The 25,742-nt window shown below is 35.8% G+C and overlaps 1 protein-coding gene across 2 annotated transcripts; it reads left to right on the top strand.

The window, feature by feature from the left end:
• Nucleotides 1-840: 840 nt before the first annotated feature.
• Nucleotides 841-19,927, top strand: LOC134842104 (Golgi-associated plant pathogenesis-related protein 1-like). Of its 2 annotated transcripts, none has more exons than XM_063858287.1 (5): nucleotides 841-1,135; nucleotides 8,316-8,470; nucleotides 11,932-12,051; nucleotides 12,627-12,739; nucleotides 19,494-19,927. In XM_063858287.1, the coding sequence occupies exons 2-5, from the start codon at nucleotides 8,446-8,448 to the stop codon at nucleotides 19,671-19,673; spliced, it is 438 nt and encodes a 145-aa protein (XP_063714357.1). In that variant the 5' UTR covers nucleotides 841-1,135; nucleotides 8,316-8,445; the 3' UTR covers nucleotides 19,674-19,927. The 2 variants fall into 2 exon arrangements, with proteins under 2 accessions (XP_063714357.1, XP_063714358.1); XM_063858288.1 differs by lacking the exon at nucleotides 841-1,135 and adding an exon at nucleotides 1,719-1,792.
• Nucleotides 19,928-25,742: the final 5,815 nt, after the last annotated feature.

Genomic DNA, 25,742 nt, shown 5'->3' with positions numbered 1-25,742 from the left:
CCCGGATGGGTGGAACCTGATCTAAACTACATTTTATGATTGGATAAATTAGATATTTTACCAATGTAAAGTATTTAATATTAACCAATCATGATCCATCTAACTAACAATCCACTTATTTGTAAGTGCTGAAATTACTTGTAATTTCAGCACCAGAGAGATTTGAATTTAACTTAGAAATTAGTTGAACTCTCCCGAGTACTTCAGCAGCCGCAATAAACCAGTATACCCTAGATCTATTGAGCCTAGCAGAGACTAGTTAAACAACCTGAGACTAGATAGTATAAGAGTAAGATTAGGATCGGTATTAGACTAAGAAGTTGCACGAATCTATCCGGCCGAAAATAAGATAGCGTGACGAGCAGACGGTGTACCCTATCCGAAATTACTCTATGAGTTATACACTTCGGTCCTAACTCAATGGGGACCAACCTCAACCCGGGAATTGCTATGGTCATACAATTACTACTTTCACTCAAAAAACTACTCATGCGATTCCCATTATTGCTATACAATACCATAAAGGATATACGCTAGTTATATGCAGCTGAACATTATGGAAGAATGCTAGCCACATACAATTTGCATGCAATTCTGAAACGAGTTGACGGTAACATGGGAATGACTCGCACTTTTTTGTTAACCCGGATAACGGATAAGAATATCCTGTTCCTGGATCAGAGTTTCCTGAACCATGTCTTCATTTACCATGTAGTGGGAACACAGATATTGTGCCTCCAAAATGTAGGGGAGTTTAACGATATAAGAAAACAGTGACTTCGTTTTGAGAGTGCACTCTAGGTATATAAGTATCTCCACGTTAGCATGTGCAGTATTCCAGTTACGTTTATTATGGTCGCTCGCTCTGGTTTCATTTGACTCCCGCAGTAGTTTCATTTTGTTATGACTTCTCTCCTGAGCTTTATTGTTAGTACAATTGAACTGGAATCAAACTATCTAGAAACGTATGCAACTTCATTCCACACTGCAGTTAAACATTCCTTTTAGCTGGAACACACCAATTAGAAAACTAACCATAGAAAATCTGGACTTGTAAATCGGCACAGTTCAACATTGGCACCAATTTATTCATTTCAACTGGAAGTTTGACGTACAAAGAGAGAACCACGTGAAGGTAAGAAAAGCAAGAATAAAAAAATTCTTTGTTATAAGTTTTGTTGCCTATAAATTGCACAGACAGTAAGAAGCATCTCTGTGATTTGCTGTAAGAGTCCTCGGGTCGAGGACGGGGACTTATGTTGCGACAATTGCGTCTCAGAGTGGGTTTGTTGCGACATTTGCGACCCAAATCAGCTATGTTGCTACCATTGCGACTCAAAATGGGTGTATTTTTTGTTTTTAGTTATCGTCTTTTTGTCGCGACTTTGCGCGACCCAGGTTGCGACTAATGTTTCGCGCGACTCATTTTGCGACCTTGTGCGACCCACGTTGCGACTTTGCGCGACTCATGTAGCGACTTTGCGCGACTCATGTTGCGACCTTGCGTGACTCATGTTGCGACTTTGCGTGAATCATGTTGCGACTTAGCATGACTGATGTTGCGACTAATGTTTTGCGCGACCCATGTTGCGACTTTGCATGACTCATGTTGCGACTATTCGCGACCCACGAGTCGTGGACTTCGGCCCGGATCGTGATGAGGTTCTTTTTCCTTTCTGAACTTTCTAAAGTCACCTTTCCCATTTACAATCTTATTTTAGACAACTGAGACTTGAGGAAAAAGCGCAAGGATTGAGCTCTACGCCCCGCCCCATTTCCCTTGGCCAAAAAGGTACCCCGTTTTTTGTAATTTTAAAACCTCGATTTTCTTCCAATCAGCAGAATCTATTGCATTGTCGAGCACACTTATTTAACCTGCGTTGATTTTTTCAGGGAACAAGTCTGTGAATTTCACCAGAAAAAAAGTCTCAATTTCGATGTGTAGCGGTTCGATTGTTTTCGATTTCACGTTTCCGATTGAAGCTCTTGGATTAGTTTTCTCATTCTTTTTCACTATTTGTCGGATTACACACAAAAAATATTCTGATGTGTAACATAACTGAATTTCAATGAACAACGTGAAAACGTTTTTTTCTAATGTTGATACGACCATTGAAAATAGGGAGGAACTTTGCATTCGGGTGTGTTTTAGTCGCTTTCCACGCAAACTAGGTGACACAAATAATTCTTGGACTGGGTTTAAAGATGTAACATATTGAAGAAAGCCTTTCAGTCGTGATTTGAATGACATTAAGAAAATTCCAAAAAAAGATCTTAGTGTTTAAACTTTTGACAAAATAAAGTGAAGATAACTTGTTAAATAGGCTAAAAAAACTTGATTTTTCCTAGAAGAAATTAGTTTCTTAAGCTATATTTGGCACTTCCCTGGCAAGAAAAAGAAGACAACCGAAGACAACTGTTGTCGATCATGCCTAATTTGCTAACTTTTTTTGCGTGTATATAGTTTTATCATCACACCACGTACAAAAAACGACACTAAGTCGAAGAACATAATAATAACATTCTGTGTTTTCTTGCACAACAACCGCCTATCCTTCATCGAGGTTTGATTTTTTTTTCTAGGAAAACTCTTAAGTATTAATCAAGATCAAGTTAGATTTTTCAATGTTTCAATTTTAGTTTTTTTTTGTTAAATACGCTTTTTAATTACAAAAAAGTAGCTGTCACGAAAAAGCGTTAATCGAGTTTAGTTTCGAAAGCAGACTTTATTTTTAGATTCCACAGCAACACACAAACTTTACCTAATGACCAAGCTGTCTCTAATTGAATCAGTTTTACCCAAAAAAAATGGTATCAAAAAGAACAACTTAAGAAAAATTGACATCGAAACCTGAAAAATGTAAAATTGTTCAAAAATAGTCGGTCTTTTCTTCGGTACTAGCGTAAAGTGTAAGTGAACTCTGTACGGTAAATAAAATAATTCTCATACTACATCCAATACTCCTACAATCTAGGACTAGAACTTGGTTTGCTAAGCGAATGCTAACAATTACGATTGATAAAACTTATTGATAAAAAAGATCCGAGTTGAAAATTGCAGTTTATACGATCAATCAATATTTTGGTTTATTACACTAGTCGTGAAAAGCGTTTTGGTTGCAGGTAAGTATAGAAACCATAAAAGTCCCAGGTCGAATTCAGTGGATCACAGACAATGCGAGGCTAAACTGCGCTTAATAAAGTCGCACAATTTGGTGTCTGTAGGTCACTGGAATCCAGAGACCAGTCTTTCAACTTGTTTTAAATGTAATTTCCGTGAATTCAGCGCTCAAATACTTGGAATGTTGTACTCGAAGGCTATTAGCTTTGATGCACTTTCCGCAATGAGCGAAAACAGTTAGCTCGTCGCGATTCCCCAAATGTAATCAGATTGCGCAAATTGTGAGCGAATTCCAAAATGTGCACGCATTACGCTTATTTTTTGCGGATTCCGCTTTCATTTTGCAAATTTTGCTCACATTTGCGGAAGTCCGGCTATTTTCGCTATAATATACACATATAATACAGTTTAATTGCAGCTTCCTCAAATTAAATTTCAAACGTTAAAAATTATGTTGCGGTTTTCGCAAATTGCTCTGTTTTGGGAGCAATTTTGAGCAATACAGTGTTTTAGCCATTCGATAGTAGAATTCAAAACAGCAAAAAAGATTAAAAAACTATCAATTCTGCGATAGATCTATTTTCGGCCTGTCGAGAAATCCACTTACAGCTCACGAAATACAAAAATTGGCCGCCTCGAAATAGCCTACTGCGATATACGTTCTGGATATAAAGAACTAACTTTATCACCAGTTACTTGCAAGAAAATTAAGAAAAAACTTTTCAATTCGGACATGTGTAAAATTTAGGACATGTGTCAAATTCGGCAGTTCCACTTTTGAAGAAATTAGAAAACATATTTATTTCAAGTTTCTCCGAACTAAAAAACGGAATATATGCTCGGGGCAACTTTTTTCTCTTCGAAAACTTTTGAAATTTCAATTAGTCATTTTTGATGGAACTTTTCAAAAAATTTTCTGGAAGCTATTGATCTCCCGATCTCAGCTGATAAAGATAATTTACCTGTGATGAGCTTTTTCCAAGGTTATGTGGGTTTCAAAAAAGCCAATTTGAACCATCTGCGAAAATTAAAAGCAACATAGCCGCATTTTGTTTGCTCATTTTTGAAAACCTTAAGCAAAGCTTATAATGGTCCAAGCTGGTGTTACACTGATAACCGATTAATCGAGGTTCGAAATCCAAAACAAAAATTCAAAAATTTTGCCTGGGTGTTGAAAAAACGTTTGTCAGACGCTTTCAGGTTTTTAGTGTCACTTACTTAAAATAAACTGACAAAATTTTTGTCTAAAAAAAAAACTGGTCCAAAAACTTTGATTTTTCAGATTAAACTATACAGGCTGATAAAAGACTACGATTAGATACTTTTATCCAAATTGATTTTTGCTATCAATTAAACTTTATTTAGGATTTTATATACGACATGCTTAGTTTTTTTTCTTTTGTTCTTGGCACAATGCAATCTTAACTTGGAATATTTATTGGCAAAATAATTCAATATTTTATTTTTTTTACTGTAGAATTTTTCATAATCCTGCTTATGAAATTTTTTTGCAAGTTTTAGATATTTCGCTTCTTCCAAGTTCGCTTTTATTGCAAAAAGTACAACTGATTGCTTTTTTTTAGCGCAAAGTATGATAGCTTAAGAAAATATTTCTGTGTATTAGTCATGAAATGAGGCGTTTTACACGACTGAGAATTTATTTCGAGCGAAAGAAATTTTTACTTGCCGAGGTGATCATAAACTCCATGGTATATCTGATTGTGTTTTTTTGTAACTTAAATTTTACGACTTTGACGTTGATTTATAATGCCTATTTTTGTTAAGAAAACAGAAACCCTTGTTATTTTCATTTTTGTGGAGAAAGAAACCACGAGGCGAGAAGATTGATAACCTAGCTTAATCAGGTTTTCCACGGCAAATCAGGTAGCGCAAATAATCATCAGACTGGGTTGAAAGATATATCATACTCAAGCTTTTTAAGTCGTGATTTGAGCCATATTCAAAAACTTCCAGTAAAATTTCCCAATGTTTCAAAAAACCGATTTGAAGTTTTTGATTTTTTTTGTCTAATTTTGAGCCAGTAAAGCAAGCAAGCAGGCTTTTTTATGCTTTGTTGAAGCCGTTCTCAGATACTTTTTTATGTTGAGTTTAAGTTTAACATGATTAAAGTTAATTTTTGGATTTGTTCAAGCAAATTTGGGAATAAAAAAATTTCTGGAAAAAAAGTTGAAAACAATTGTGATTTTTTTTCATGATTTTTTTTGTTTTCTTGTCCTTTTTCTAGGAAAACTGCTGTCTTGCCTATTTTAATACGACGTTCGAATAAGTTCTAGTTTATTAGTCAAACACTGGCTATCCTTGTCGCTAAATGGAAATAGCTGTATACCCAGGATTTCGAAAACGTTTTGTCAGATTTGACTTTACCATAATCATTTTTGCCTTTGATCAGCATTGATATCTCGCTCGCCTCGTATATTTTTTGCTAACCTAATCTGAAAAAAAAACCTTATCAGTTTCTTGTCGATCTTGGGATACAATTAAACATAAGGTTTTGTGGTGCATATGCTACATGAATTTTAAAAACTTATCACCAAATTAAACAGGGATAGATAGGAATAAGTTTCAATCAAATAGTAGATGTTAAAGCTAACTTGTTCATGAACTTGTGTTTGAATCAAGCCGAAGAGTGCTTCCATTTCTATCCAACAAGCTGACTCATGTTTCAATTTTGCTTAGGGTTCTTTGCATAATTATAGCTTACATAAAATTTTCTTAGCTAGGTCTAATATTTTTCTATCTATAAAGCCTCCCCACACGGCCTTAATTTGTTTCACGGCTAGAGGAAATTTTTTTTTAGAATAGAACTGAAGAAGAACAACACAGCTCATCGGCAAAGCCGTGAATTTTTCATTTCGACTTCACTTTAAGGCCAAATAAAAAATTTGTTTTGAAAAAATGACAAAATAGTTGAGAAAAAACCTTTCCATATTCTCTTTAGTTTACCCCCCTTAAGCTAATGCAAACAAGACTGCTCGTATATCAGGGCAAAGCCTTGAAAGTTCCGACTTTTCCTTCGATCATATCGAATAGTTTTTTTGGGAAGAAAAAATACTAAAAAACATTAATTTTAGACAAAATCAAAGGTGAAGTGTGAATTATTTAGTCGTGCCAATTTAAAACGACCAATTAGCTAGCCCCAATTAAATCTGAAACGATTTTGGTGCGCTGGATAATTTGATGCGCATAATTAATTCGCGTTATGCTTTCAGCATGGTGACTAAAATTTTCAAAACCCGCCTAAGTTAGTCCAGAGCATGACAAAATCTGCATTTTTTAAACTCCCAGAAGTTTGCCAAAAATAATCGGAGGTAAAATCTATTTTAAAATTTGATTTGAAGGAGTCGATACAAAAAATTATTTACCTCAATGAAGTAAAAAAAAATTTTGCCAAAAATTATTATTTCAATCGCCGATAGTTGACTGAATGGAAAAAAACCACAAAAGTATAAATATTCGTTTTTTTTTCGAAAGTCAGAATAACTACAAACTGAGATAAACTGAGCCTATCAAGTTAGCGTCTTATATTCTAAATTAAAAATATAATTTGCCTCATTTCAGTTTGGAACGCAATAATCTGCCGCTTACTCGTGTTATAAGAACGCAACATACTGCGCGTTAACCATCTCAAATTCGTCAAATTAGCAATTTTCAAACCCCCATAAATTAATAAAAAAGAAATACAGATTCTACACCATTTGAGCTCCAGATATCAATATTTTTCAGATGCTTTATAAAAATTTTCGTCAAAAATGCTTAGTTAAAATTCAAACATTGACTAAATAGAAAACCCACCCGAGCATAAACATTCCGCTTTTTCTTCGAAAGTCCGAAGAATATTGTCTGGTCAAAAAATCTCAATAATTAATCTCTCATCTGTTGCATATTTTTTTTTCACCTGGAAACATTTACAGCAATAATTCTATTTTTAGGTTCTAGACTATATCTTTTTGTAATACTTTGATTTCTTGTTATATTATGACCTGTAAAAATGCAATGGACTGACTGGTTATGGTTGGGAGGACATTAGAAAACTCGGAATATCGTTGTCAGGAGCTTTTTTTCCAAAATTAAATACAATACCATTAGTTCGATTTTAAAAAAAATTCGCAAAGTTGCACAATTCATGAACTTTTTGTTGCACAGGTGTTCCAAAAAACAAGTTTCAACGCGCTCGAATTTTAATTTGCTTCGTTTTTACAAACTTAGACGATAAGTTTTGAAAAGCGAAGTCTTTTAAAAAGATAAATTTTAACTTGATAAAGCAGGGAGTTTTTGAAGGCCTTTAGTTTTATTATGCTTATTAGTTCAATTTCAGGTATATTTTTTTTATATATAAGTTTATATTGAAGTTTCTGTCACTTCTGAGTTTTGTGCAATTAGTGCATACGACATACGACACTAAAGATGCATTGCAGTTGTTCTACTAGCTGTTATTAAAATTGAATTTATTTGGCTCTGAAATTTAAAAAATAAGATATCCTTAAAATCATGATGATTGAGCTCCTGCTCGAAGAGTACTAATTATTCATCAGTAGTCCCTCAGAGCAGTATGTCTATAAAAGTGTCTTGGTAAATAATTCAAAACTTCACACTAGATGCCTCGATACAGGGGCGGATTTAGGGGGGGGGGGCGGGGGGTTGGCGGACGCCCCCTCCTCAGGGATTCCACCCCCTGCCGACCCAAAGGGTCCCCCCTTTGTTACTTTTTCAGAAATCCATTTTTGGCCGACCAACCCTAAAATTTTTCTAAAGGCGCCTTTGGCGCCAATATATACTAACTTTGAGGGGGAGCGCGCGCCAAAAAAACGCGATTTTTTTGTCAAAAATTTTCAAAAATTGCCCAAAAACGGTTGTTTTGACTGTTTTTTCAAAAATTTGCCTGCGGCGCAGAAAATTTAGCCAAAGTAGGGGCAAAACAGTGCTTTGGGAGAGCTCGAAAAATCAATTTGGTCGACCTAAAAAAAAAAAAAAAGGTCGTCAAAATTTTGGAAAATTTTTTGAAAATCCGCCCCCCTCTCGAGAAAATCCTAGATCCGCCCCTGCCTCGATACAAAATCAAACTAATTTTTGCAAATTAAGGATCGTTTCTGTAAAAAATTTGGTTGTTGTGTGATTCTTCAGCATTTTTGTGTGAAATTTCAGGAGGCACTTTCAGCATTGTTTTTTTGTTTAGGGATTGAAGAAGAAATTGAAAAAGAGGAAACAAAGAGAGGAAGACGGGATAATTTCCTCTTCCACATATCTTCTTCGTGGTTTTCATAGTAAGGGGACAGCTGTAATCAGTCAAGAACACATCAGACAGGATGGGTGGGGGTATGAGCACTACAGGTGAGACATATGAATAGATACATCATGTGAAAAGCTACGCATGGATGAATGCGAATAGTTTTCTTGCGAGCCTTTCTCAGAATGGTGAGTAGCTATGGCTTAGGTTGCCGACTTTTTGCTGGCAATTGCTGGAACTTCAAATAAAAAATGCTCGTTGGTGACTAAAACTGGCAGTTAAGAGTCATTCCAACATTAAGAGCCCATATTTGGTTGAAAAGTTCTCTTAACTTGTTTTCAAAACATTTTAAAGCAATTTTCTTCAGTTAATACTATCGAATTGAAAATCATCTAATTTTTAATCCTGCTACCTAAAAAATCTGATTAAAAGTTGGAAAAAGTTAAGTGAAAATAATGATTTTTCTGTCGTACTTGCACAGCAACTGTCTACTGTTGTTGATATATGCGACCAGCCATTTCAAAACTGCGCCAGCTTTTTTTGAAGGCTCACGTTGGTTTGAGAGACATACACTATAAACTATTGGAGACATACATCACAAAAAAGTGAACGCAAACACCACAACCAAATTTGATTGAACCTAATAAAAATAACTAAAAATTTTGCGCCGCAGGTAAATTGTTTAAAAGAAAAACAGGTCAAAAATCCGTTTTTGGACACTTTAGAAAATTTTGTCCAAAAAATTTCTTTTTTTTTTCGGCGAGCGCTACCCTTGAAAATTAATATATATTGGCGCCCAAGGTGCCTTTAGAAAAGTTTTAGGGTTGGTCGGCCTAAAATTGATGTCAACAAATGATGCCAAAAGAGGGACCCGTTCATTGGAGAGGGATCGAATTCCTAAGGAAAGGGGGGGGGGGGCGTTTTTTATCCGCCCCTTTAAAACCGCCGGGCTTTGATATGCTACCACATTTAACTCCCTATGAGCTTTGTTTGAAACTGTCAAAGATGACAAAAAAACACTTCCTAACCCTAAAGAGCGGTCGGAACAAAAACCAAAAAATACGCTCGTGTCTGTTTTTTTTTTGTTCAAGGAAGTGACTTTTTTTCGACCAAAAAATAGTTTCTGATGAAAATCTTTTGCCACAAAAAATATTTTTTTTTGCAATCATTTTGATAACATAACGCGTAATCGGCGAAATACAACGGTCTAGAAAGCGTTCCAATTTGAAGTTAGGCAGGCTTTACAGTCTGGTTTTTTGTTTTCATTAGTGAAGTTCTTCACCCTGTGCTTCGTGTACTCTGTTCTTTTTGGAAACATTTTCATCAATTGTTTCTAGAATTGAAAATTTGAAATTTTTCGATAGTCGTTGAACCTCGATCGGAAGATTCAGGGTTTTGCTTCGATATGAGCAGTCTTGTTGTTCCGACTTTCGTAAGGAAAGTAACGGAATGTTTGTGCTCGGGGAAGGTTTTTTTTCTTCAGAAAAATTTCGACTTTTTAACTAGCCATTTTTGACGGATTCATTTTTATATCATTCAAAAAGTATTGTTGTCCTGAGCTCAAATTTGAAAAGATATTTTACCTGTGATCATTTTTCGTAAAGTTATGGGGGTTTAAAGATTGCCATTTTGGTGAATTTGTGACAATTAAGGCGCGATATATTTCACGCTATTTACGCGGAAGGGGAGATTTAATCCGTCATAGAAATAGTTCCAAATTGGTTGAAAGAACCTTTTTTGCCATAATTGATTTGTTAATAGGAGCAAAATCTATTCTTTTTTAGTTTATATGGCGTGCGGGGGGAAAATTTTCATATTTTTAAACTTTTTAAATTTTCAAAGTTTTTATCACATTTAATTGGTTAATGGTATTTATGTTACTACTGCTCCATAAACCTTAAAAGGCAGTCGGAACATTCAGGTCTTTGCCCTGATACGAACAGTCTTGTTTTTTATATGACTGAAATTTTAACTTTTGTTATTTAATAATGACAGTTCACAATATAGTTTATCAAAGTTTCGTAAACTATTGGTGACCAATTAAAGCGCCGTCGGAGTTTTAAGAATATTGCCCTGGAAAACGAGCTGTCTTCTATTTCCTATTACTCATATTGACTGTCAGAATAAAAACCCGCGGAGAAATATTCAGTCACATGCTTCGAAGTGCGTTACAATAACGACTAGGCATTTCGTAGAAACATAAACAAGACTGACTTTTAAGGTTTTATGGAGCAGTAAAAACATTTAAAAATAAATGTAAGAAAAAAATGAAAATTTTTTTTTCTAAAATTTTTAATAAAAATTATCCCCCCACACGCCATATAAACTACAAAAGAATAGTTTTCGCTCCTTGTAACAAACCAATTATGGCAAATAAGCTCCTTTCAACCAATTTGGAACGATTTCAAGACGGATCAACTCTCCGCTCACGCGTTAATAGCGCGAAATATATCGCGCGTTAATTGTCCCAAATTGGCCAAACTGGCAATCTTTAAGCCCCCCTAACTTTACGAAAAAAAAATCACAGGTGAAATATATTTTCAAATTTGAGCTCAGGACAACAATACCTTTTGAATGATATAAAAAAATTCCGTAAAAAATGGCTACTTAAAAAGTCGAAATTTGTCTGAAGAGAAAAAAACCCACCCCGGGCACAAGTATTCCGTTACTTTCGTATCGAAAGTCGGAATAAAAAAGATTGCATAAAGTCAACAAAAAGGTTGTTAGTTTGAGCTTCGTATTTATCCATCGTTTTATCAGTTTTTCATTTCTCGATAAGAGAATTTGAAACAAGTTGAAAGGCAGTCGTAACTTTCAGGATTTTACACCTGACACGAATAGTGTTCATTTTTTGCTTTATTTTCTATTTGCAAATTTCAGATTTTTGTATACTTCTTTGAGCATCATAGCTAAATGGATAAGATCGCCCGTAGCTCAGTAATTAGCTGAGCTGCCAAAAGTTACATCTTTTAATAACATGCAGCAGATGAACATCTTTTCAAACGTAAACTCAAAGCCTGATATCTCTTTCGGGAGCTCATTATTGGCCGACTGAAACTAAAACTTTCTAAAAGTATCTTTGGCGCCAAGATCTAGTAATTTTGAAGGGGTACTGCGTGCCAAAAAAGGCTTTTTCGTTTGTCAAAAACTGCCAAAAATTGCCCAAAAAACGGGATTTTTTTCACAATTAGGTTTTGATAGTATTTTTTGAAAAGCTCGGAAAATCTCATTTTAGTCAAATTAAAAAAGACGTCATTTTAGTTTATCTTGACTCTCTGTAAAAGTTGTGAAAATATTCATCAATATCCTTTCAGATTTTTTTATAGAATAAAAAATTGTTTTAAATAGCGTTAACCTTCGAATCCATTTTTTTGTATAATAAATAATTTAGAATTGTTTTTGCAGAACAGTTTATGAAGAATTTTTTGGGCCGAAAGCGTCAACAATAGCTTGCTGCATATTAAAAGGCCCACAGTGTTTTTTGAGAAACTATGGTAATGAAGAGAGTATCGAGTTAAAATCATGCTGGAATTTTGATTTGCTGTCTTAAACTTTATTTGCGTAGGGCGGGAGGCGCTGAATCAGACAAACCACTACAGGCGACAACACCACGCCGGAGATTTGACTTGGGACAAATCGGCCGCCAGACACGCCAGCTCACTTGCCAAGAAGATCGCACGCACAGGTACACTCTTCCATAAAACGAAAGAACTCTGTTTCCACAGAGTCTGTTTTCCGCATAAGGAACTCGAGCCCCGCACGAAGCTTCGGAATCATTGTAGGTCAACCTAGAACATTGACCTAATATTCTTCAATTTTAAAAACCCATAACCCCCTCCCCCCTCCCCCCCCCCCCCTCCCCACACACACCACCCATACACCTCTAAAATCCCAGGTCGACCCTCGATGAAGTGTTTCTGCTCTGTAATATCAAATTGAGGGCAAATGATTGGCTCAAAATATAAACGTGGTGAAAAATTATGATTCAGCTATAATAAAAGCTTTAGTCTGTTAATTCGAAGACTTGTATGGTAAGCAGTTTTGGTGCATGGAGGTCAACCCGGGTAATGTGTAATTTTATTTTTTCTTGTTTATGATGCTTTTTCTTATGTTAAATCTATTAAAAAAGTAAGCATCGAAAGTGCGAGAGTTTAGTTCGTTGTGTGAATGAGTGAAAATAGATGGAACAATAGAACGTTATGTGCTCTGATTTTCTGTAGTCAAAAATTAATCATTGGAAATTAGTTTCCGGTTCATTAGGGCGCTTGGAGCACAGTGGGAGCAAGAAGTTTGGAGAGAACTTGGCGATGGGCACTACTATGGACGGGAAGAGAGCAGTGGACCTATGGTACGCGGAGGTCAACAAGTACAGTGTAAGTCCATAAATTGAGTCACCGATGACCCTAACCCAAACAATCTTTGTCCATAAACTAAACGATCGAAAGCCAGCATTTCAGCTCATGATAGAGAGCCGCTCTGGTTCACCTGCTTTTAGGGTTTCTTTTTCGGGTTCGGTAGAAAGTCGTCTCGCCGTCAAAAGCAACGATACCGGATGATTGTTGGCCTCGAACCACCAAATTTTGACAGAATCTGAGAAATCGCCTCTTCGCCACAGCTATTCAGCCATTCAGATAGTAAATCAGACAGAAATACTGCTGAAAGGTTGAAATAGCCAACCTAGCTGTGGCTGAATCGTAAACGTGTTCGCATTAATGAAAGTTATGATATTCCAGAAAACTAAGATCAGACATGTAATCTGACCCAGAATTTCTTTAAATGCTTCTCAACACAGGCAAAAGTCTCGGAAATAGTAGCTACTCTTTCAAAAGCATACGATTTTGCTTCATTCACTTATTCTTTAACTTTTTTCAGCCATCGTGAGTAATCATAAGTCGTCAATTTATATTCAGACTTTCACGACTGATATTCGCTAGGTATAAGTGCCAAGCATCAGTCGTGACCACCTGAATATAAATGGACAACGTGTGATCAATGGCTGGAAAAAAGTTGGAGAACTAGCGAGGAAAGACACCACAAGCTAGTATTTTTCAATAAATAAGAAAAAATTAAAAATCGAGTTTTTTCGTTAAAAGCTAAATTTAGAAGTATTAAAATTCGTAAATGATCAATTGCTCAGTGCATCTTTGTTTTAATCCTAAATCATCAACAATATGAAATTGCTCTATCTGAAATTGCTCTTTCTTACGAACCCGGGCGAATTGATAAAAAAAATATTAACATCAAAGTGAAGGAACCTGATGCGGCACGTTTATGTACTCAGACAGACATACATCACGTCAAAGAGAAACTCTCCTATTTAAAAGATAATTGATGCACATATCCCGGATTGGTCGGCCAGTAACAATCAGTACTGTTTTAGATTAAAACACTAGTCAGATGTTTTTTGCAGTACTGTTTTAGAACAAAAATATTGAAACAAGAAAAAAGGTACTGTTGCATTACTGTCACAGTATTGTTAAAGTACTGTTGTTTATGCTTCACTGTTTTTTTTTGCTGGAACAATTCTGGTTTTTTTCAGAATTTCGAATTCATTTAAAAACTTCGTTACCCGGTGATTAAAAAACTGTACCCGGTCCACAAACTCTCAGTTAAAAAAAAATTAAAAAGACAATTGGAGTTTTGTTTTTTAATTACTTTTCCATATTTCTGAATTAAAGTATTTTTCGGAACCCACACGGTTCTTTTCTCGTTTTTTGTATTTATTCATTTTTCAAAAAAAAAATTAAAAAAAAAGTCACACGAACAAAACAACGAAATTAGTCTAAAAATTTTTTTCAAATGTGGTTGCTTAATGTGCTTTTCGTAATGTGGTAACATCTCTGCAGCAACCGGCTATGAGTGTTTAATTTTTGGTTTACTGGCCTGGATTTTATGTTCAATGATTATTCGAGTTTGCGATCGATACAACCCAATTTTGCTGTGTACGTGTTTTTATCGTTTTTGAAGTTTTTATTGGATACAGGGCGTGTGTTTTTTTTGTGTGTGTGAGAGTGTGTGTCTGTTCTTTGTTTTTGAGGGTGGTTCTAGGGTAGTATGGGAGCAACTATGTGCCTGGGTGTGGCCATTTTACTGCCCTAGTATGGCGATCCACAACTGGGATGGGGGTGGGTACTGCGAAGAGGTGGAAGGACGGGGCGGAGATAGTGGTGGCTGCATACGTTCCCCCCGGCAACATGCAGGGCCAGTTCAGGGAGAACGTCATGCCCAGGGGCGGCAACATCACGGTCACCTATAAATACAAATAGACACATCAAACACTACAGCAACGAACACTGAACAAAGCTCACTGGTCCAGATGCTCACTGAATGTTTCGAATATCAAAAAAGAATCGACCAAAAAAGAACAGTAGAGACGGATCGAGTTTTTTTAGACAAAAAAGCCGAAAAATGCTGAGTTTCAAGGTTCGAAACATACGAAGCATTTGTCGGTACGTTCGAAATTTCCCGTATTTGGTCATATCGGTCGAAAAATGAAGTGAGCATCTCGACTCGAGACTGATTCAACTACAGATATCTCCTAATAAAAGCACAAAAATCCAGGAGTTAAAAACAGTACAAACAAAACTCTAAAAACCAACCATAACGAAGAAAAAACACCTGTTGCAGAAACTTTGATCGAAATAAAAGCAAGATCATTTAAGTGGGCCTTATCAGGGGACTGCCTGGAAGAGCAGACAAGCCAATGAGCAAACAGAAAAAAATATATAAGGACGAAAGAATGATTATGGATGGGCATCGGGATAAAGAAGAGTTTGCGATTCAGACGCGAATTATCTATAGAAAGCTAGTTCAAATAGGTTTTCCACACCGGGTCGCAGCATACAAGCATTTACAAAGCCAAACTCATCTCGCAGTTGTCGTCAGCTATCAGAGATGCTCAATCAATAATCAGAGTATTGCTGATTTCTGACATCTCTCCCTGATTGTCCTGATCTCACTAACAACTAAGAGCACAACTAAGCCACCAAATTTGAAACTAACTACATTTTTTGATGCGGATCTCTTTTTAATGTTTAGTGAGAAAAACTAGGGTATACAGTATTTAAATCACAATAAGAGCACACGAGCCCTGAGGCTTATCGAGACAAGACCCTGGAACGTCAAAAATACGAGATTTTAGAAACCAACTTTGAAGCAAAAAAGATTTCATACAAATCGGAATCATCTATACGGAAACAATTCTTAATAGTATATCTGTGTGTATTAGTTTTTTAAATTTCAGTACTTCATTATGATATGAAAAAAACGCTAAAAGTTGTGATTAATTTCAAAGATACGATCTTTTTGCATGACAGCTAGTTTTTCCTCATTTTCAACAAAAAACCTCATTGTCAACAAAAAAACTGGTCGAATTCACTAAAATTTTTTGAAAAAATTTTCAATTAAATTTTAACGCAAAACTCATTAAAAAGGGAACAGTGGCTTAAAAGTACAAATTAGTGTTTATTTTTTCTACATCTTGACTCCTTTTCCCTGCCTGATATGATGGACAACCTGTTTTTACTGCAAAAGAATATTTATACTACCAAAATTATTTTCTCATATTTTTGAAACCTTCTATTTATAAATTTTGTCTCGTTTACTGCAAAGGCTTTTAAATTTGCGATTCATCCACGTTTGTTTTTCCCTGGTAGCTTTCTCCTGCGGGCAACAATTATCAAAAATATCAAGAATTGAGTTTAGCAATAAGTTTAGGAATAAAAAGTTTTTCGAGAATTAAGTTTAGCAATAAAATATTTTTTTTTTAAAACTAATTATAGGGATAAAAATAGCAATAACAAATGGTGCTTGCAATGGAAGCTTTTGGTTTCCACAGTCCTAAGTTTTTTGCTTGCCAAATGGTCAACGAAAGTTAGGTTTATAATTGTAACTGTGGTTCGTACTGAATTGTGAACTAATAAACTAATAACAAAACAAAAGATATCTAGACAATGAAATAACCTCTCGTTGACTTTGCTTATCAAGAAGATCTAAGTTAATGCACGCGCTTACGAGGAGAATTTTTGTAGTGGCAATCAAATCAAAAAAAAAATTTAAATTTTTTGTAGCAACTCATCAAAAAGTACTGATGGTGTTTAGTATAAAATGAAAATTCTTTGTTTATCCGCTTTTTCACGAAAAAAGGACTAAAAAGCAATATCTTTTTCAATGATATGCGACCTTTCATTTTTATTACAAATACTGTAAGATTCCTTTTTTTTCTTGCTTGTTGCGTGTAAAAACAAGTTGAGAACCATGTAGATAGTATAAGTCTTAAGGTTGTCATTACAAAATCTACTGAAGTGGATGAGCGTTCTATTAGCTGGTCATCAAGGTTACTTAAGGCTCTTGTTTTAATACATTACAACGAACTGTTTTTGAGTTCGTGTGGTATTTCTTGTCGTTTTTTTCTTCGTGACCAAAAATTTTACAAATATTCAGAGCTTGGTTATCAAATTATTCCTCTTAACATCGCTCTAAATCAACCATCAATATTTGAACCTATATTATCTACAAAGTGTTTTTTGAAGGTTCTCTCTTAAAATAAAAACACTGGTTACCTGAGTAAAAAAACTTCTTCAGTCTCCCTAATTTTTGTTTCAAACCCAAAAATTCACAATAATAGTTTTTAGGAGTTAAGCCCGATCCTTTTTTTTGAAATTATTTTAACCAAAAACCTGAATTTTTTGTGGAAAGACGTGCTGTTTGGCGTGTTTAAAAGCTTCTCTGTCGGTTGGTGATATTTTTTAACCACACAGGGATTTTCTAGCTTGTTTCTTACTTTCTTCGAGTTATCTTTCTACATATATTATTAAACCAAGTCGCGAAGATGATCAGTTATTAATCTGGCATTTATTGCTCTCCGTCCTGCTTCGGTAAGAACATGACCTGATGCGATTTCGACTCCATTGATAGGATTACCCAGTTTGCTCGTTAATAACCTTTAGAACAGCGTTCCAAGGGTCTGATTCAGCTTGTCAGTGAAAAAACAGTGGGAAAAAAGCTCTGTTTTGAGCATATTTTTCTTGAACAACTCCTTGTTGCGTAGTAGTTTGTCATTGGCCAAAAAAAATTTTCAAGAAAAAGAAATTTCCGACCAATCACATTGATGTTTGATAGAGGCGGTCATGCTTTAAGAGCAAAAATTCCAGCGAGAAAAAAGATAACTATAGGGCAGCTAACTTTAATTTTTCTTACTTAATCACATTATTTAAACGGATAGTTAAAGAAATTCCTTTTCGCTTGAGGGGGAAAAGATTTGTGAGACTCAAAGAAAGACCTGTGGTGCTCGATGTATTTCTTAATTTTCCCAGAATTACACATTATTTGACCAGCTTGTCGACCAGCTTGGTTTCCTTTTTAACCTTAAATTCTAATTTTTCTGCATTTTCATAAAAGTTCTTGAGCAGCAAATAGTTTTGAAAAGAGTAATTCCAGATAAAACGGGAAGCATTGAAAACCACTTGGTGTTTTAAAATTGTGGTTAAATAATTTTTTGCTAGTTTAAGTTGCGTTCATGTGCTTGGCTACAGATTTGTTTTACTATTTGAAAAAAATCGAATTTCAGCTTCTATTCCAAAAAACGGTAGAGTCATAAAACTGAATCATAATTGTGTAGCTCACAATTTTTTGGCAATACTTCTGTTTACCCTTAAAAGCATACTAATTCAACTTCAACTATGTATCTGCTCGGCATAATTTTCTAAATTTTAAAACGTTATTTTGTTTCTATTCACGCTTTTCTCAAACTGAACTCCAGACTGGACAAAGATATTACGTTTTACAAATTTTATGTGTTTGATAGTTTAATTTAAATATTTTTTGATAGTGTTTTTCGTCTTATTTTGTGTGCACGCTTTAAATGGCTTTTTTGATTGATATCTCAAATGATTATGAATTCTACTTGATGATTGGATCGGATGATTGGATCAAAAATAGCCTTAAGAAAAGGTAAACCTTTAAAGGAGCGACAACAAAGGCGAGAAACGTTGGTTCAAAACCTGTTGATCCAAAAACAAAGATGTTGTCATACAAACTTTCTAACTTTAAAAAGTTTTACGACCCATCCAAACTTAAACACCTAATTGCAAACGGATATAGCTTGCCCTCGATATTACGCACTATAAGTTGAATAAGTTGATAAAGCATAAAGTGAAACTTTCTAAACATTGGAAAAATGAAAATAAAAAACTCAAAATCAAACTTGGTAAATTTACAAATTTCAGTTATAGTAAAATTGTTTAAATTGGACCAAAACCCACACTTTAAAAAGTTAGCGAATAAAAACCTTGCTAGATAAAAATTGCATTAAAAACGGAAAATGAGCCAACCTAAACTAAAACGAATATCACAGACCCAAAAAAATGAAATTTTTTTTTGATAAGATAGTTACAGAATGAAACGGGCTTCAACTAATTACTACTTAAAATTGATAGTAGTTTTATTTGAATTTTCAAGTAATTGGGCTTGTCAGAAGATGAATGATTACAAGAAAAGAATGAGTCCCGTGAACAAAGTTATTTCACTCTAATTCGATATACCCTTGAGTCGACGGACCAATTTTATGTTGAATTAGTTGCATTGGTGTACAGCCAAAAACCTATGTCAAAACTAAATCACAAGAAATTCAACCGGGTCGAAATTAGGCAACATTATTTTCCGATTATTTCTCGAGCTTAGTTAAGAGTCAAGAGTTTGTACGGTTACAATTTAGAAGTACGGCTGGCTAAAATGCGTAGTAGTTCAACAGATGAGTTTCAACAGATAAGTCTCAGCAGATGAGTTTTTCTAGAATTCTTGAAACTCAAAGATTCTTGACGGTTAAATCTTTTTATCATAGGCCGCTAATATTTAGTTTTCGATATCGTTTCTCGAACTGCTAGTTATGGCTTAATGCGTAGAAATGGACAAAGATACGCAAATTAAGACCCCCTATGTATGGCTCAGAATTCGACCCTCGTTTTCAATTTGGCAAATCCAACAATAACAAAAACAACAATTCTCAAGTATTAGACTTACCAAATGTAAAACGAGGGTCGAGTTCTGAGCCACACATATTGGGTCTTAAATTTTGTTGTTTTTGTTATTGTTGTTGTTTCATTATTGTCTGCTGTGTTTGGCGTGTAGTTCGGCAACAGTAACTTCCAGCCAGGCTGTGGCCACTTCACTGCGCTGGTGTGGAAGGGAACTGGGAAGATGGGAGTGGGCAGGGCGAGAAGGAGAGATGGGTCCGAGGTGGTGGTGGCCAATTTCTTGCCCCCCGGAAACATGCAGGGCAGGTTCAAGGAGAACGTACTGCCCAAATAGACGACACATCTAAACAACAACACAAAATTAACCACCCCCACCCAATCCTCCCATTTCAAACACAAATACGAGAGGAGGGGGGAATGGATCTATTTGATCTATGGCATGTTAGCTCTTTATTTGGCGAAATCAACCATTTGTTTATGTTTGCACTAACAGCTTAAAATCAACAACGAGACAGCAAATCATTGGCTAAATCTATCTAAACATTTCAAATTCAATATCTTGTTTCAATCATAAGTTGAGTAGAACGTCCAAAGCTTTCACTTTTTCAAGACTGAGTTTCGCAAGACTAGCTACGATTGCTCTGCAAGTAACACAGAAAGTTCTAATCAAAAGCGGCACAATTAATCAAATGGAAGTCAAATGAAACGAAAGATTTTTTTAAAGTTTTTTTTTATGTATGTTAAAACTAAGAGAAAACTTTTTTAGATTTTTTTGAATTGTGCCCTATATCGTGGGTGGTGCGTGGTGCAAAAGCTTATGACTTTAGTAAACTGATCATAATTGACTTCAGTTGTCTTCAGAAAACGATTAATAAAACAAAACAGAGAACAAATTAAAATTGTTTCCATTTTCTAAAAAATATCATTGGAATCTTTTTTATTGCAAAGCACACCGTAAAAAAAGCTTCAAAAAAGGCTTAAATAGTCGATATTCATATAACAAATATTACTCGCTCACCTTACTTGTTCTCGACACTACATTTGTTCGAGACTCTACATACAAATGCGAACAAATACGGCTATAAACGATTAAGCCCTTCATGAAATTAGAAAAACTTGTAGCAAATTTTGTAGGAAAATTTTTTATCTAACAACTTTATTCTAAGAAAATTAACCATTTTACAATTTTTTTTTAAGAAAAAGTCTCTATCTTGTAACATTCTTAGAGCCAAATTAATGTAAGAAGTAGGACTCTTATAAGAAAAGTTCCGTAAGATAAAAAAGCGAGTTTTGGTCCCGAAATAATTCAATTCTGGGGTCAAACAAGGTTTTTGGTCTGTTGTGTATAAGAATTTTGTCTTTTTTTTCCTAGCCGACCACTTGTTCAACCAAATGGTAAAGAACCCAATCGATATTTTTACAGCAATTCTGACAAAAAATTGGAATTCATAAAAGCACAGTTTGCGTGTGATATGCTTTTATTATAGTAAGAACGATGTCTGATCTGCTTGTTGTTCTGTTTAAATCATGTTGAAAATTAAAAAAACTGAAATAATTTAACCATATTCACCAACTAAAGATTGTTTTTGTTTTTGTTCAGTTTTGAAAGCGAGACATTATTTTTGAGTTATATTGCATAAAAGGCGTTCTTTCGGTGTTTTAAATGATCTATTGAACTAAGTGTTGTTGTTATCTACTCGTATCATTGAGAAATTACATTTCAGACTTTCGAAGAAAATGACGGAACAATTGTGCTCGTGTGGTTTTTTCTCTTCAGACATTTTTCGACTTTTTACTAGCCAGTTTTGACGGGTTTTTTAAAAATCATCTGTAAGGTATAGCTGCCCAGGGCTCAAAGTTTGGAAAATTGTTTACTTTGTGGTTTTAAAATTAGCCATTTTGGGACAACTAACGCGCGATATATTTAGCGCTACTAACGCGTAAGCGGAGATGTAATCCGTCTTAGAACTCGCTCGAAATTGGTTGAAGCAGGCGTGTGGGGGACATTAAAAAAAATTCAACAAATTTTTTTTTTGAAAAATTCCTCAATTGTTACAAGGCGAACAATACTTTATAGACTTTAAAATGGTAGTCGGAAACTTCAGGGCTTCGTCTTGATAAGACCAGTTTCGTTTTTATCTAAATTCTAAAAGTTGTGACTGTTAAGGTTTGCTATGTAATTGTGGATTTCATTCCGTCTTTCAAACCAAGAATTATTTGCGCTCGACGCACAATTTTTTTATAACCAAGTGTGACTTCGAATCAAGCCCTTTCTGACAAAAATTTCTAAGATAACAGAAAAAAATGATACCCAATTCCAACTCAAAATTAAAAACTCCTTAGACAAGCTCTTATTTTCTACATTGGGTTCGAATATTGCTAACTTCTGGGTAGTGACGTGTTGAAAGTATATCGCTCTTTCAAAACTTAGCTAAGCGTGCAGGGTATTTTTTTTCAAAGAAAAAAATTTTTGCCATGATAGAAGACCTTGCGAAGAATTTTATTGGCATCGATTTTTGTTTCATACATAAAATTTTTAGCGATAATTTCACATTGTTTCAAAAATCATTCAGCTCTGAAAAGTGCAAGATTTGTCAGCAATGAACTAGTGAAAAATCAGTGGCAAAATTTCTTACCATGGTACAAATTCAGTAGTTAGTATCAGCTTTTTGACCAAAGTAAGCCGCGGCGAAGAAAAAAATTTCGGTGCTACAACAGATGTATAGAATAAGGGCCCGATCCTATTAGAGTTTTCACTTTTTGCTCTAACAATAGTTTTAGTGCTACTGTAGATTTAGGGGATTGGTTCTCTTGGTTCGTTCTCGCTCTCTCATTCTCTCTTAACAAAACCACAAAGTGGTCCTTTGGGTAGTGAATTCTGCGGGGCGAACGAGATTCATTACTATCCACAATCCCGAAAGGGTTAACTTGATGGCAACTATTCTGTTCTGTATTCTTTTACTTGCCCCTTTTCTTTTGCTCATAGGGCTGTCACGTCCGCTCGTTACGATGGCAAGAATTTCCAGTTGTCAATAATTTCAGAAAAATATAATTCCAAATACAGAAGGCTCTTGGTGGCCTGAGTAAAGTAGTGAACCTCTGTAGTGAATCCTACATTAGCGAAATGTACACAGTAATTCCAGACACATACTCAGTTCGGCCTGCTAAAATTAAAATTGCCTCTACGGATCACTATTCCTTTGAGATACTTTAGTTGATTTCTCTAACTTCACAAATCACTGTTCTCAACTCCGATGAGAACCCACTATTTTCTTTAATAGATAATATCGTTCTCTAACTAACAGCGAGAAACCAACTACTCTCACTAGTAACTGTTCTCCCAAAGGATAGGCTACCCTTAACTTTCTCGCCATGTTTGTTTTTTGGGTTTTTAGTTAGATTTATAGTTATGATCGTGCCTACAAGTCCTGAGAATTACTTTGGTCCTCCTTTTGCAAGTTCTTAACTGAATTCTTCCTCTGTCAACACTAATCCCATATTACAAATTCATTATAGGTCCTGATATCTAAGTTGTGCAAATATCAAGTCGAATTGCATCTCGAAACCAAGTTATGTTTAATCGACAAGTCTCCCAAGGTTTTCAATTAATTATCCCATCAACATTCGACCTCCAGAGGGTAGAGAAAGAGCCTTTTTATGGGTTGCCAATTCATTCAAAGCGTCTCATATTCCGAACTATACCTTTTCAAATTCTGATTTTCTAGCTATCAGTGAAACTTCATTCGTTTTTTAGATGTCAAATTATGCCAAAAACCAACCTCCGGCAAGCTAGGTAAAAACTCCGTCAGTTCAAATTTTTTAGGAGATCTACTTCCCATACTATGCCCCTATTACCGCCAGTTTTTTGTGGGGACTACTTTTCTATGGCCTGGTTGAGTTTCTAATAACAGATCATTTGCCCAGCTAAGCTGAACCCAATGTTTGTCAAGTCCACTTTAATTAGTTCCACTACTTCAATGTTGCACGATAAAAGCTAATTTATTTTCAGCTTCTGCGTCTATTCCAATAACAAGTTAGGCAGCTGATTCCCGTTTTCCAAGGGTTGGGGCTGGGGAAAACGCTACCATCCCGTGTAAATGCGTGTTTTTCTAGGCAACTTTAGTCCAAGGCCAAAGATCTTCTAAAGATCATCCATGGTCAAGCTTCTGCTTCAGTTCCCAATAAGTAAGTTCTATTCCAATAACAAGTTAGGCAGCTGATTCCCGTTTTTCAAGGGTTGGGGCTGGGGAAAACGCTACTATCCCGTGTAAATGCGTGTTTTTCTAGGCAACTTTAGTCCAAAGGCCAAAGAGCTTCTAAAGATCATCCATGGTCAAGCTTCTGCTTCAGTTTCCAATAAGTAAGTTCTATTCCAATAACAAGTTAGGCAGCTGATTCCCGTTTCCCAAGGGTTGGGGCTGAGAAAAACGCTACTATCCCGTGCAATCGCGTGTTTTTCTTGACAATTTTGGTCAATCTTCAATATTTGGGTCTGAAATTCTAGGGGGGTCCTACCTAGTAAATTTTACATCCCATCAATACTTCCCAAGTTTTCTCATCTCTATTGTTTTATTTATTATCACTTTTCACGCGAAAAGACGTTTAACACCGGAAAGAGTTGCCCAAGAGTTTTACTCAAAAGGGGTCTTTTTTCGGGGTTCGTGTCTAGTGTCTTTTCCCGCCTTAAAATCATCATGCGGCTCTCATTACTTCGCGTAATTTTTCTAGCTCTGGTTTCAAATGTTTTTCCAAGTGCTAATAACTTCCGGTCCAACCACCGGATTTGGCTGAAATTATAACACATGACGTTCCTTGCACTATCTATCATATTTAAAGGTTTCGCTCCTTGCGTTCAGTGAAGCGGGAGAAACTACTTCCTGAAGTCGGTGTGTGGACTATTAGCACAGGACATAACACCTGAAGTAGCGGTCGAGAGAGTCTGGGTTTCCAAACTTATGCGTCCCTAAACTAGGTCTATCACATACTAAACTTTGGTCCCATATCAACCACCAGATACTGAGTTCAGATAAGCCTATTTGCATTTCTGGGAACCGTTATCAATTGGGGGTCTGAATTTTTGCATTCCCGGGTCAAACCATTTCTATTTTCCGTCATATCAGTTTCACAAAGTTAGCTTTGATAGTTCCGATTTGAGAAGGGGTATCACATCTGTTGACGTCTTATACACTTCAGCAGAGGAGGGAGTACTTCTTTCAAGATTCAAATTGTTTCGTGATTGTTCAATTGTTTGCCTTTCTACTTATCTTTTTGGTTAGTTAATACTCAGCTACGCACTGATCATTAGCTTTCACGTTATGAAACAGTTGCCTTGCATAACGAATTCTAACGCCTTAAGTGATACTTTTGCAAGGCTTCCCCTTATTCGTTTGAATCTCCGAACTTGTTCCAGGATGGTAAGATTTTTCTGAACGAGCACACAATGGCCCCGTTTTTATTTCACGTTAACTCAGGGGATAAAAGAAGTTGGAGCAAGTGGCCGGCTCTAAATACCATGTATAGTCTTTAGAATTGCACTGCCGAATCGTGTGCCTCAAATGCGAGGATTGCGAAAAGCGATAGACAGTTTTGTATGTGACGGCCCCGTGAAGTACTTTAGCCTCGATACCCGCCGCCAGTTACTAGAGCGGCTGGGTTTGGCCGTGGGCAAAACCCCCGTCTCTACTGAGGATTATTCGTCATTAAGTTCAATTACACACGAGCAGGTTGTTATTGAGTGCACTCGCCCCAAATCGAATTGTTTTCTTGACTGCTTGCATTACGTTCTTACCAGCAAACTAAAATTTTCCACATAGCTTCAAAAAACACTCAGAGAACAGCAGCAAAAACAACCGCCACCGTCCTAATTGTTCTATTACCCCTTTTAGATCCTAATTTATTGTTATTGGATCACAGAAATCTCTAGTCGGATTTACCAATTTGGCTGATTTCCTCGGGTTCATTTTTACGAATACGGCGACGACCAAAGGGCCTCTGCTGGAATTAAATCGCGGCCGGGTTGCGTTGGAAGCGGTCTGTGCGTATTACCGAGCTCAGACAGAGGGGCCTCAAAAGTGAGAGGAACATTCCGCGTTAGTTACGTGGATTTGTCCCCGTATTACTTAGGTAAGCGTACAGTTAACAAGTCTACAGGTATTTAGATCACTGTTTTATTGGCGGTTTGCTTTCGTCTTAATTCGGTAACTGTTTTGGGAAAAAATGTTCCTTGGACTGAAATTTGTGCAAAAAAAGTTAGTTTTTGGATTTAATATAAAAACAGGACTGCATGTATCGGGGCGACACCTTGAATGTTCTGACTGCCTTATAAGGCCTATGGAGCAGGGATCGCTTAATAAACCTTGTTGAAGATTTGGAAAAAATTTTGAGACATTTTTGATAGTCATCC

This window comes from Symsagittifera roscoffensis, chromosome 3, assembly GCF_963678635.1.
Source record: "Symsagittifera roscoffensis chromosome 3, txSymRosc1.1, whole genome shotgun sequence".
NCBI lineage: Eukaryota > Metazoa > Xenacoelomorpha > Acoela > Convolutidae > Symsagittifera > Symsagittifera roscoffensis.
This window is presented reverse-complemented; position numbering and strand designations above follow the sequence as displayed.

Bases quoted from the DNA above. Each gene is read 5' to 3' on its own strand.
- LOC134842104 (XM_063858287.1), top strand. From the start codon at position 8,446: ATGGGTGGGGGTATGAGCACTACAG. The intron at 8,471-11,931 runs GTGAGACATATG...TTATTTGCGTAG, and splicing joins TGGGGGTATGAGCACTACAG to GGCGGGAGGCGCTGAATCAG. The intron at 12,740-19,493 runs GTAAGTCCATAA...TTTGGCGTGTAG, and splicing joins CGGAGGTCAACAAGTACAGT to TTCGGCAACAGTAACTTCCA.